At 41.8% G+C, this 13,876-nt stretch overlaps 1 protein-coding gene across 1 annotated transcript in view; it reads right to left on the bottom strand.

The window, feature by feature from the left end:
- LOC119476905 (dihydropyrimidinase-related protein 5-like) overlaps positions 1-13,876 on the bottom strand; it is a 28,623-nt gene that overhangs the window by 3,590 nt on the left and 11,157 nt on the right. The window contains exons 3-13 of the mRNA XM_037750555.1: positions 12,809-12,923; positions 11,317-11,466; positions 4,885-5,043; positions 3,497-3,676; positions 3,206-3,274; positions 2,414-2,458; positions 2,245-2,320; positions 2,007-2,163; positions 1,785-1,926; positions 985-1,127; positions 659-866 (exon numbers count right to left, since the gene is read on the bottom strand). Of these exons, the coding sequence (XP_037606483.1) occupies positions 659-866; positions 985-1,127; positions 1,785-1,926; positions 2,007-2,163; positions 2,245-2,320; positions 2,414-2,458; positions 3,206-3,274; positions 3,497-3,676; positions 4,885-5,043; positions 11,317-11,466; positions 12,809-12,907 (1,428 nt within the window). The 5' untranslated portion in view covers positions 12,908-12,923. The remainder of the gene's footprint in view (positions 1-658; positions 867-984; positions 1,128-1,784; positions 1,927-2,006; positions 2,164-2,244; positions 2,321-2,413; positions 2,459-3,205; positions 3,275-3,496; positions 3,677-4,884; positions 5,044-11,316; positions 11,467-12,808; positions 12,924-13,876) is intronic.

Raw genomic sequence — 13,876 nt, 5'->3', positions numbered from 1 at the left:
TGGAGCCGACCAGTTTAAGCTGACCCAGATATTCTGACCGTATGCTCCCAAATGCGTCACATTGCTGTTGTGAAATATGCAGGGTTTACTTCAAACATGGCCATCTAACAGAGAGCACAGCTCAGAAAAATGTTCAGTAAAAACAAGAAAACTACATCAGTATGTATTTTAAAATTGTAATTTCAGTATTATAAACAGTGATATGTTGTTTATAAATAACAAGCCCTAAGTATAAAAACATGGGATGAGACAAATCTATAATTCTGGGATATATAAATAACTTGACATGTGACATATACAGTGTAAAATTCAGAGAGCATGGAAAAGTAATTCCCATAAAGTTAGCAGTATAAACCATCAGTGTAGCTAAAACAGAGCAGAGGCTGGTGGAGGAGGATTTTGCCGACAGCAGCAGCAGAAAAACAGTGTCAGCGTGCAGAGAGAGCAGGAGCATTAAATCCTTTATACACACTGTCAAACCAGTGCAGTTCGACTCAGTATGATGGCTGTGTTGGCAGTAGGTTGGCTGTCAGCTGACACAGCGAAGCACAGCATCAGAGTCCTGGTGTCAGGCCTACATGACTTTATGAGAAACTTTTAGTACCATATTTTGATTCAGCCTTCATAAATTGATCTGAGTGAATGAAAGTGAACACACCTTTTCTCTCTGCACCATCTTCTTGTAGAGGTAGTCAGGGAAGGTGCGCTGAGGGTAGAACTTTCCGGATCCCTCGGCACACATGAACACGCCGTTCTCGCACACCAGACGTCCTCGGCTGATGGTTACCAGGGGAACGCCGTGGCAGCGCATCCCCTCGTACAGGTTGAAGTCTCCACCCTGCACCTGAGTGCTCACAGAGATAGTCCTGCACGGACACAACAGCCATTAATACCTGCGTGTTTGTTCGGCTCTAAATCAAGAAGCAATGATGAGTCATCTGTGTTTGTGAGCCACATCTCCATGTTATAAATATATCTGTGTACCTCGTTGCATCCGGGTCCCAGACCACCAAATCAGCATCGGCCCCGGGGATGATGCGACCCTTGCGTGGGTACAGGTTGTAGATCTTTGCAGCGTTAGAGCTCGTCACTGCCACAAAACGATTCTCATCCATTTTCCCTGTAACCTGCAGGTATTAATGTATTCAAAACATGTAAGGAAAAACACAGCTAAGGCATTTTGATATTAATCTGTGAATTTTATTAAGGATGTTTTCATATTAGGTATGATTGATTCATACCGTGCCCGAGTACGATTACCCCCCTCTCCATTCCCCCGCTGCTCAGCTTTCACATTAGTAATGTTGTTCCGTACCCGAGTACACTTGACTTATCATCTACGTGACATTTGTTTATGTTGTCGCTACAGTGTAGAAATAAACTACCCAATCGCAAGATCCAAAGCCTGTACGAGTCAACCTTTGCATTATGCCTATTATTGTTTATATTTTCGAGAACAAACCTCTCGCCGGGCCTCCGGGTTTATCACCCATAGTTGTGCAGTTCAGAGGATGAGATCGGCACGTGCTGCACACACGACAAAAGCCTGGCCTTTCAAAACTACTCGCTGACTGCTACTCGCATTGAATAGTAGTCCACTTCTGTGTTTTGGTACAATGCACATGGTCCCTTCCTGTTATTGTCACTAAGGGCACTTTCACAAGCCAACATTTAGTCAATTTTAATCGAACTCTGTTGTGGTTCGTTTGGGCAGTGGTGCGGACCAAAACAACCGGTCCGAGACCGCTTGCAAGAAGTTTGTGTATGTGTTTGTGTGTACGTACCACTCCCCTCTCCCAAATGACACTCATCCTGTCCTGGACTCCAGCCACTCCATGAGGGATCTTTGTGAAGTCGTCCTTGCCCAAAGCTCTCTGCTTGATGCCAAATGGACGGTGCTCTGATGCCACCACACTCAGAGAGTCACTGGAAACAGGATATGCAAGTTATCAATCTGTATAATCACTAAAAAATGTGTGATGTCAGTACTGTATTTGAGCACGTACTTGGCCAGCAGGCCCATGAGGTAGCTGGGTGTGTTGGGGTCGAGACGGAGAGGAGGGACGATGACGTGGGCGGCAGCGTGAGCCCATTCCTGGTGGTAATACTGCATCCCGTTCAGCACGGCGTGAGCTACTGTGGTCTCTGCGTGGACCACCTTACCTGCAGAGACAAAACAAAATGTTTGTTACAAGATTATCACCTTCATCTACTTTATATCATCACAACTGTCATCTTTCTCACCTTGCATCTTAGCAGCAGCAATCATGTCTCCAGCAGACATACTGGACACATTCACCAGGTAGATCGGGCAGTGAGCCTGCAAACACAAGAGCATTCATTCATTTTATCAGTAACATACAGACACATGCACACAGACAGGATATTAAAATCTGGGTTTGCATCTGTTTACCCTGTTGGCGATGGTGACAGCTCTGTGAGTAGCCTCAGACTCCAGCTGTAGACAATAAGACACAGAGCTTTAATAAGTATTCAATGGATTTATATTTTTAGGTGTTTATCATGAACTTCTATCCAAAGAAGCAACAATATGTGTGTGGTCATAGTCAGCTTATTTATCGTTATGGGAATTAGACATTTCATTGTAAGTAAGGAAAGTTGGATGTTTGTGTATCACCTTTCAAATTAATTTAACATGGTTGGGTCCTTTCAAAATGAGCATTTTTACCTTTGAAGGGATCGTTTGGATTTTTTTAAGTGGGGTTGTATGAGATACTTATCAATAGTTTAATAATATTGATTTAACTTTTAGGTGGCTAAAATACATTTTGCTGCCGGGCCCGTCCACAGCAGTACATTGCTTTGCTTCCGTGCTGGTACTCCTGTCTGCGTACCGACCGTCATCTACTGTAGGTAATACACTGACTATGGATAAGTACCTCATACAACCTCACTTCAAAAAATCTGAACTATAGCATCTCCATCCAGCCAGTTACTGTTTTTAACACAACTCATCATCCCGACAAGTTTCGTCAAAATCAGGCTTCCGATTTCCCTTTCTAATTTTCATTGTGATGAAAACAATAACTTTAATACTCTTAAATGTTTGTTTTCTTATCAACATTTTAAGGATACCGAAATGAAAAAAGAGCAGAAACTGCTTTATATTCATGTAACTTTAACAGGGCATTAACTAAATGAAATATAACTGAGTGATGAGAAATGACCTCTGATGTAAATTTACCTCCTCTGGTCGACTGATCTCAATACCCTCTGGTCCATTGATGCCCAAATCCAGAGCCTCTTTGGCACCCTAACAACACACACAAACAATATAAAAAAATACGCACAGACAGATAAATACAGCGTCCAAATGTTACTACATATGTGGATAAAATAGCTAATGTCAGACATAAAAATATTCAGCAATGAATTAACTTTCATGACAGACAAATACAATTATATTTCACTGTGCTGAACATCTTTTATTAAAAGGAAAAATGGAGGAATATGCATGTGGTTATTTGATGTGCACCTCTGCCACCAGCTCTCCGTTCTCAGCGTGGACGCGAGCGATGGCCCCGATGTCCTTACAGGTCTGCAGCGTCTGGTAGAGCTCCGAGTCCCTCAGCATCATCATATCTTTGTAGGCCATGAACATCTGGAACGAGTTCACTCCGTGCTCCCTCACCAGGGTCTCCATCTCGCTACGCACCTGATCACAGGACAAAGGTCAGGGGTCAAAGAGAGTGTTCTGGTTTGTATTATTGGCAAAGGCTGACAATGAAGAGCATCAGCCAGTGGGAATGTGGGAAAGGAGGGAATTAGAAACTGTGTTAGTGTGTGTTTGTTATATGGGGCATGAAATGAGCTTGGAGAGCAGCCAGAATGAGATCACACTGCATTCACAGACATTCACCACATAGAGAAATCTGTTTAATTCACTCAAAATGCAGCAAACAGAAACTATACGGTAAGCAGATAAAATACTCCAACTATACTGCAGTAAAAAGGGGTCATCAAAATCCAAATGAAGGAGAATACTTGAGTAATACTGCATATGTAGTTCCTTCATTTAAAAGGCCATTATACCGGCAGATGATCACGTGACACAAAATCAATGCTACTAACCAAATAAGCTGCAGATGGAAATTATTATTATTTTTTTATCATGCATTGATTTATTTGTTAACATCATTACTGTGATTGCTCAGAGAAAACAAAAGAAAATTCCCTCATAAAATTCACCTCTGCAATGCCTTTTGATTATTTTATCAAGACATTTCTCATGGTACATTCATACACACACACATATACAGTTTATATGGCTATAAAAGAGGTGAATGAAGAGGAATCATTTGTTTTCTGTGGGTGATTTTATGGGAATGTGGCTCTTTCAGATCAATTTGAGGAGTGCTTATGGTTTTTGCATGTTCCACAATTAATCGTAAGTGTGTCACGCAGTGTGGGACTCGCACGGGTCTGGTCTTGGTGTTGTCTTGGTTTTCGATATGCCCTGGTCTTGGTCATGACTTGGTCTTGGTTTAGGAGGTCTTGACTACAACACTGCATCACTGTATTACAAGGATGTCATTAACAGCTAGATTTTCTGGCATTAAACCTTTTACTATGTATAATACGATGTGGCACATGCACACAGTCAGCAGATGATACAGCACAGATATTAAAGCCAAAGGCTGAATGAGGCCCGTTGACTCATAGAATCTGCCTAATGTGCCCACTGAGCATGTGTGTTAACCCAGTTCATGTGAGGTTCAATCTAGGTCATTACACATTTCACCCAGATATGAAAACAGTTTATTATTCATTCAGCGAGGATAAAAGCTTGAGGAGCAAAAGAGTTTTGAAAGATAAAGTATTTCCATGCTGTATCTCACATGTTGACCCCTCTTTGGGTCTTACCTTCGGTCCCCACCAAGTCACCCCGACATGCAGAGCGTAGTCGCAGCACGCCTTGGCGTCGGCCAGAGCTCGGCAATTCTCGTAGGCGTCCAGCAGGGAGCAGTGTTGTTCAGGCAGGGCCAGAGCCATCACCATGGTGGTACCACCCATCAGAGCCGCCTGGTGAGGTGAGGGGGTGAGGAGAGGTGAGGAAATAGGAAGGAAGGAGGGAGGCAGAGGAAGAGAAATGAGAGATTGATTAGAGGAGAGAACAATGATTCCACTGTAAAGCACATAGACTCTGTTTGTCCTGGTGACAATGAACAATAGGTCTTCCTCATGAACTGTTTTCTCATCATCATTAAGTCTACTTGTTAATAGTTGTGTAAATTGTTTTGTTTTTTAAACATAGATGATGCACAAAGACTGGCTGTTCAAAATTTACAAAACATTTAAGTCAGCTTAAGCTTGTAGCATTTCTTTTCTTTCTTCTGCTCTTCTGTACAATTTATTTAAAATGTTGTTTTTTTTTATGTGTCTTGTTATATTGATGGATAGCAGTGTCTTATAGTCCCATATGGAGAGGGCCAAATGTTTAGCATGTCACATAAATAAAACCAAACTGCTTACATAAATATCCTTTTCCAAAAGTTTTTCCACAATACCAGAACATTTTAATTTTTGTTTTTACATAACAAACAGTTGTTTGCTGCTATATTAATGCTCCGAATATTGTATCGAGAACCTTTAATTTTTCTGAATCTGTCTTCAACAACTCCAAGACAGCAGCAAAAGAAGATGATGTGAAAGGACTGATGAAGAAAGGGATAAAGTTAGAGAGGAGAGGACACAGAGGAGAATGAGAGGAAAGATGGAGGACTGATTTAGAGGAGGGAGTGGTCTGCGGTGACTCGTCTCAGTCGGCTGAATGGTAAATGCACTTTTGCGTAGCCATGACAACAGATACTGCTCAGCCATGCCTGTCATATGTCCCCACTCTCCTCCTCCTCCTCTTCCTCCATCGAAAATTGCACACGAAGTCACAACCGCCCATTCAATATCCTCTCTAACAGAGCCTAACAGGGATATTGCACTGAGGAGTCATGGCAATAATCATTTATGGAATAGGAAATGAACAGTGAGCGGTAAAACATTGCTTTTGTAACGTGCTCTGTCCCTGCAGACTTTCTTCAATTCATTTCAGCTCATATGAAAAACATGTGTCCACAACCAAAACTGAAGCATTAATTCAGTATAATTTCTACGACATAGCCTGACTGAAATGTTACTAAATTTGAACACAACCCTGGTTTATGTGTCAGCGTGGAGTCGTTCCTCCACGCTCCAGACGTGGCGCAGACAGGGGCGGGGTCATCTGCTTTTGAGTGACAGTTCCACCAGCCAATGGGCTGTCAGGTTTCCCATTACCATAGTAACCAGTCCGAATCATCTGCAGCGTCAGCATCGAAGGCCTCTGCATAAGTGTGTGCCTTAAAAGTGTCATTGATCACTGTCAGTGTGTGTGTGTGGGAGAGATCAGGGGGCATGGACACAGCTGGGGATTGTGGGATTTATAATATCTGTCTGCACGGCCTTAATTAAGATTTACTGCCAGAACACTTCTCAAAACAGGGGCTTGGACGAGCAGGAAAAGAGAGAGAAATAAAGCAAGAGAAGAGCTAAAAAGAGCTAAAAGTCGTGGCTATTGCTTCCTCCTAAAGCCACGTGTAGATACAGTAGAGCATACTGAACATTATAATTGTGCATTTTCATCAGTGTGAGTGTTGCAGAGGCCAGTAGCAGACTTTTCTCTGCCAAGCTGGAATAAAGAAACTGTGACAGGACAGGATGAAAGACATTTCATCCTGTCCTGTCTCCTCTTTTTAGGCTGCATCTGTATCTACAGTCACCAAATAAACATCCAAATTTAGATGCTCTACATTACAAATCTGCTGAAGAGATCAAAGAATCACCAAATCATCACTGACAGGTGGTTCATAATACGTAGTCAGTCAGTATTGTTCTGATGAAACTGCTTGTAACTGGTGTTGCTGGGCAGAATGAAACCACCATCATGTATTTTTAATTCAAGTCAAGATGCAAAAATTTCCAAAAATATGAAATCTGGCCAGATTACTGTAAGATATTATCATAACGGTCGGCACACCCCCAGTTTGGAGAAGCAGACAGGAGTACCAGCACAGGAGCAAAGCGATGTACTGCTGTGGATGAAGCCAGCAGCAAAACGCATTTTAGACACCAAAAAGAAGAAGCGTGCACTTCAACTGATATTGATCATTTTAGGTGAGCCTTTCTTTTAGGTGGCTAAAATGCATTTTTCTGCTGCCCCCCTCCACAGCAGTACATTGCTTTGCTTCCATGCTGGTGCTCCTGTCTGTTTCTCCAAACTGGGGGCGTGCCAACCGTCATCTACTGTCGGTAATACACTGACTATGGTAAGTACCTCATACAACCCCACTTCAAAACACCCAAACTATACCTTTAAGTAAGCATGATGTGGCATTTATCATACAGCTGACAGAAACACATTTTTTGTTGTATTTAGATGGACCATAATGTAACAAAACACACATTTCTACAGATATGATGTACCTGATTCTGTTATATATCCTGTTATAAGACACTACACCATCATATCATCTACATGGTTTCAATTGAACAGCTCTCTTGTCAAGCCACAGTAAACGCGACATGCCCTACTCCCCCCCCTTTGGTTCCTTAAACATATTACTGATCATTGACACCACAGCTAAAGTGATTGTGACACATAAACCCCAAACAGTGTTTTATCGTGAATCCCCCACTCTATTAAAGACCCCCGACCCCTACTGTGAAGATAATCCCCTGAAGAGAAAGTGAAACAGATAGACAGACTGTGAGTGTGGGTGAGACATGGCTGATCTGAGAGGATGACAGGATCTTTGTATGTTGGACTCTGGGAGAGGCTATCAGTGTCAGACAGATTACCAGAGCAGCTCTCTGATCAGCCTCTATCAGCACCTCTCATACTTCACATTACAGCTGAATACCTTCTTTCATCCCCTCCTCCTCCTCCTCCTCCTCCTCCTCACCTCCCTCTGCCTCTCCTGCCTGCAGAGACATTAAAATGCATGCTGGGAGAGATAAGGAGCTGGTCTGCCATTTTAGCTGAATATTTGTCCTTTATGAACAATTCAGATCTGAACCACAGCAGTAACTCTGAAATTATAATAACGACAAAATATAATTGGTAAGGGTTTTCAAGTGATGTAATGAATGAATTGAGTTAGATAGTTATCTTACTAGCGGTCTTGCTTTTTCAGGTTCACTGAGTTTATACTTCTTAAGTTACATACTAGTGGGTAAAAAATGCCAGTTCATTGTGTTACAGTAACCTCATACTTCATTTCAGCTTGATTACTAAAGCTCAGAAAATGCATTATATACATTTAAAGGTGCTAAATGCAAGATTGGGAGCATTCTTATTGCATCCGCACGGCTCGTAGCTAATGGTGCTAACAACGCTCAAGGCCCTGACACACCGGTCGGACAGTTTGGGGCCGTCTGTTGGCCTAGTTTTTGCGGTGTGTCTTGCACCGCACCGTACCGTTCATCTTCATCTCATCTGATCATTCCAATACACGGATATTTTCACAACGACATGGCCATCTGGAATGAAGCTAAGTGGTGAGCGAGAGTGGTGTGAAAAAGGTTGGTAAACGCTGCTGTCTTCATATCTACATAGGGAGCGGGTCCTCTTCCCGGAGTCTGCCATGTTGCAACGCCATGTTTCTACAGTAGCCCAGAACGGCCAAACCAAACTCTGTTAACTTTTCCTGCTTGGGCCGGAGTCGATAACGTTACTCGCTCCCGTCGCCACCGCGCTCTCATTCTCTTGCTTCACCAAGACCAACACTCTCGGTTGCTATCTCCTCACCTCACCGTTAGATACCGCCAAATCCTACACACTGGACCTTTAAGCGTGCTCACAATACAGTTCAATATCCAGACTCAAAAACTCAATACAAGATATGTTTGTGAAGCTTCTCAGTCATCCAGGTCATGGTATCCGAGGAGGGGTTAAATCAGCAGCAGCAATGATTTCGGTTCTTGAAGATGTTTCACATCTCTTTCGAAAAGCTTCTTCAGAACTGAAGAAGCTTTTCGGATGAGAAGTGAAACGTTTTCAAGAACGTCTTCAAGAACCTAAACCATGTCCAGTTGCTGCTGATTTAACCCCTCCTCGGACTCAATACAAGATGCACAAATGTATGTATAAAACAGGTCTGTATCTTCACTGCAGCACTACTAAAACCAGTCGATCCTGTTATATAAATGGCCCTCCTGCTGCAGGTCAGTGTGAGTCTGCACCGGAGGGGAGTATTTGGAGAGACAGAGGGGGGTGAAGCAGAGGAAACAGTGGGGGGGAGGGAAGAGAGGAGGAAGGAAGGAAAGCGTGAGAGGGATCACACTGTTACAAAACGACAGGAGGGAGGGAAGAGGATGCGGAGAGAAATAGTTTTGGGGCTCATCACAATTGCACATGAGCCGTTGCTGCAGCAACACAGTCACCATAGAGACCACACAATACTGCCATGTTCATGCGTGCACATACACATTGGCTCCCCTCTGATTTCCACACTAAGAGCGGGGGTTAGTCGCCATGGCAGCAGGGTCAGTGGGTAGGGGTTGGTGATTTGGGGGGGTTGCCGGGGTAAAGCTGGCACACGGACGATTCAATCCCCCCAAAGTCCTCTCACCCCATTTCAGTTGGCATTCCATCAGACTCAGACCGCATTTCACTGAGATACAGCACTGCAATGTCCCTGAAGGTAATATCATTAGTCTAGCTGATGTTAATTACACTGTAGTGTAGGGCTGAACAATTCACTGTTTAAAAATTAAAATTACAATTTGAAAAAACTGCAATTTCCAAATCATAAGAGTTGTAATTCTTATCTTATGCTGCATTCATGTGGTGTTGGAAAAATCTGAAAAATGTGTTCCTGAGTGGGAAAACGCCCCCTCAAGTTGGAACAACAACTTAGGAAGTCTGTGTAAATTTTGGTACACGACCAGCCGAGTTGACGTCATATTACTGTACGCAGAAACATACCAGTTAGCCAAAATACAGGATAAATATATCTTTTCAGTCATTTTCTGTCAAATATAGCAGCTGTGTAATATCTTATACAGTATGAGCAAAATCGACGTTGATAGAAAATTAAACATTATAGAAGTTTACTTTTCTCCATCTGACATATTTGAAAAAAATCCTACTATAACAACATTATATGTAACATTATCTTTATGTAAGAAACAAGATAAGTTTAGGATTATGTTCGATGCAGACGTATCTTGTCTAAAACTACCATCAATACATACCTGTAGCTTAATTTGTGGAAAACATTTGCCTCACTCTGTCTACATATACAAATCTCATCTTCTGGGGATCCAGTGGTGCAATGATTATTTTGTAACTGTGATGAATTGTTAGACGTAGTTCTCCAAGAGAACCACATAAGAAGGATCATTAGTCCTAAATGCCCAGTTGCTGTTAATTGACTTTTTTAGACAAGGCTATAAAAATGGATTTCTGTCACTATGTTGTATCTTTGCACCACTCACTCTGCTTCCAGTATGTATGTACAGCGACTGCCACATCTTTGTGCACCCAGTTACCGCTCTTGACTTAAACCTATGGGGCAGTTATTGTAACAAAACTATTTGTAAATGTGTAAAAGACTCTCTAAATGCGTACTGAGATTTATTAATGTGTACAGGAATCTGAAAATGTGTATTCAGAATCTGTGTGTGTGTGTAATCAGATTTGAGATTTGTAAATATGTAGAAAATCTGTAAATGCGTACTTAAATCTGTAAATGAAATATAGCTACACATCTCTCCACAAACATATGCAAATAGCTTTGCTACAAAAATGGACCCATATGAACCCCCCCAGTGATAAACAACAAGAAAAACAGCCCACAACATCCTCCAACACGTAACGCTGCAGGCAACAATCCCACTCCCTCTTTTGAATTTTTAATACCCCTAATTATTAAATCATCCTCTCTGCTCTGAGTCTCAGTGGAAAACATGCAGAGCATGCATTAGAAAATGAATAATAATAAACTTAGCACGAATTAAAGACGGAACAGCTGTGTGTGTAAAAAGAGAAGTCTTTGCATTCAACCAGAAACTTGTGACAGCTGTTTGGGTTTGCTTCCTATAGGACGGACCACCGTGACAACACATGTGGTCATTAGTCTTGATGAACGTACTGTATGAAGCAGGGTGAAGATCTGCATGTAGACAAGACAGAGAGTGAGAGAGGGGAAGCATGTCTGTGTTTGACAGCTGTCTCTGGTTTCTAAATGTGTTTAATCACTGGCATGCTGACGAGCCTTGTCATGTGTGTGTGTGTGTGTGTGTGTGTGTGTGTGTGTGTACCTTGGTCCCACTGTAGAAATCATCCTGAATGCTGGCGTTCATGAACGTCTGCTGCAGATGCACGCTGGTGTCTATTCCGCCCGGCAACACCAGCTTTCCAGAGGCGTCAATCACCTTAGCCCCGCCTGGTATCATCAGCTCTTTTCCAACCTGCCACAGAGAACACGAGCATACAAATTATACAACTTTATTAACATGCGTTTTGTCCACATAAGGTGTATCTGAACCACAGAATACATAAAGACTATAAAGGACATTGGTGTTTGGGTCGATGTACTTTTAATGTAGTCCATTAACTTGTGAACAGAGACTGAGTGGTTATATTAAAGAGGGCCAATCAATGGTTCTTTGTGTAAGACAGGTTTCACATAACGGCCACAGTGAGTGCTTGATTCTGATTATTAGGTTTGGTCCAGACTGAAATGTCTCAACAACTGTTAGATGGACTGGCTGTCAATCAGTATTTAATACTTTTATCAACATGGGTAAATAAACTTTCTTTGTAAAGGAGTCTGTAAAGGGGAGACTCGTTGGTACCCATAGAACCCATTTTCATTCACATATCTTGAGGTCAGAGGTCAAGAGACCTGAAAATGGCATCCTTCCCGACAAGTTAGTACGACATGGTTGGTACCAATGGATTCTTTAGGTTTTCTAGTTTCATATGATGCATTCATGAGTCCGGTACAACCTCAAAATCGCAAGTTGAGTTAAATAAATTAGTGGTGTTAAAACGAATTTGCGTTAACGCATTATTATCGTGTTAACTTTGACAGCCGTACTTAAAATATTAATAGTAATACAGGCAAATTAGAATAAAGAACCTTTATTCACATGTGTATAATATATTCTTAAGTTCTTCCAATACTGCTAGTATCTTATGCATCATTAAATAGTTCTCTTTTAGAAATATGAGGGTTGTTTATCAGAGCATGATAATATATGGAAACTTTTTAAAACTATTCTTAAATCCTTCTTAAAATTATTATTTCAGCTTCATTTAAAACTGAGGAACCATTTAATGTAACATATGGACCCTGATTTGTTAACAGGATGGCACCAACTGACACGATCCTCTAATACTGTTGATGGAAATAAGCATCAGTAAAGTGTGCTGCTCATGTGCTGCCATAGTGGAGTGTTTTAGTAGAAGTACAGCTGATCTTTCCAGGTTTCTGAGTCAAATGCATCCTCTTCACATGAGCTGATGCTTATTTCCATGACAACACTCTGTGGGCTAATTATAGCGTTCACTATCATCCTGTAGAGCCACAGAGTTCAGTGAGCGATTCATTCTCCTCATACTGTATTATTGTGAAATGAGTCACACTAACAGCTGGGGATGCACTGGACAGAGAGTGTGTGTGGGTCACAGTGTGTGTGTGTGTGTGTGTGTGTGTGTGTGTGTGCATGTAAAGAAAAATGAAGGATGTAGCATACATTATCATGTGTGGACTTGACTAAAATGCATTGGTATGTAAATGTGGTCTACCTGCTGAATGATGCCGTTCTCGATGTAGACATCAGCTTCGTGGGTGAAGTCATCGTTGACCACCTTCCCTCCCTTGATGAGGATACGCATCGACCCCATGTTTGCAGTCAAAGTCCTGCCAGAGAAAATGCATAAAAACATCAATATTACATTGCAGGGGTATAGATCATAGACCAGGGGTCTTAAACTTTTTGTCCTCTGAGAGCTAATTCGACAAAATGAAAGTGTCCGAGAGCTACTCATAGCACCAAGCTGCACATCGCCGATAACAGACATAATTTCTCTTTTATGGTTCTTTAATAACGTTTCAGCCACCGCAGTCATCACCTCTATTACAATCCCGCCATAAGTGAAGGGCTTTTTGTGTTTCGTTAGGATGTGCTCCACTAAACAAAGCCTCTGTTTGCAGTGTTGGCCTTCTTCATCAGTTTAGTAAACGGAGACTTTTGTCTTTCAAGCGTTGTTTTCAGCTCCTTTACCTTCTCTGTTCGTAGACTGCTACCAGCTGCAAAGTGAAAAGTTGCTGTGGACTTTAGTGAGATGGCGTTTGACGTTACATCTTTTACTGACTGACATGTCATTAACATTCGGGGAAAAATTCCTTTCCACTCCTCATAAAAATAGTATATTTTTTGCCTTTTATTGGCCTGGCTATTTTCTGCGGTCACTGTCAAATCTGGTGTGCGTTTGCTAGTCTGCTAACATCACCTAATGTTACGGCATCACAGATGTAACCAAACCTGAACGCAGCATAACTTGTTGAATTGACAGCTGATTGGCAATCAATCGTTTTGTGTCAGAAGGGGGGGGGCGGGATGTCTGTGAATTTGATTGGATAGCAATTTAAACAGGTTTACAAAGTGACTTGTGTTATCAAATTTATATACTTTATATTCTCTTGACCTCGGAAACAACAACTTCACCACTGTGTCACCAATATTTAATTAGTTTAATATAACAATGTGAAAAGAAAACTACAATCAAGGAGAACATTTGTTTTCAAAATCCTGGCCTTGAACCACTCTAGTCAGTTTCAGGTTTCTAAAGATCCTTTTCATAGTGCTTAAA

Source organism: Sebastes umbrosus, chromosome 18 (assembly GCF_015220745.1).
Source record: "Sebastes umbrosus isolate fSebUmb1 chromosome 18, fSebUmb1.pri, whole genome shotgun sequence".
In the NCBI taxonomy this organism is placed as follows: Eukaryota; Metazoa; Chordata; class Actinopteri; order Perciformes; family Sebastidae; genus Sebastes; species Sebastes umbrosus.
This window is presented reverse-complemented; position numbering and strand designations above follow the sequence as displayed.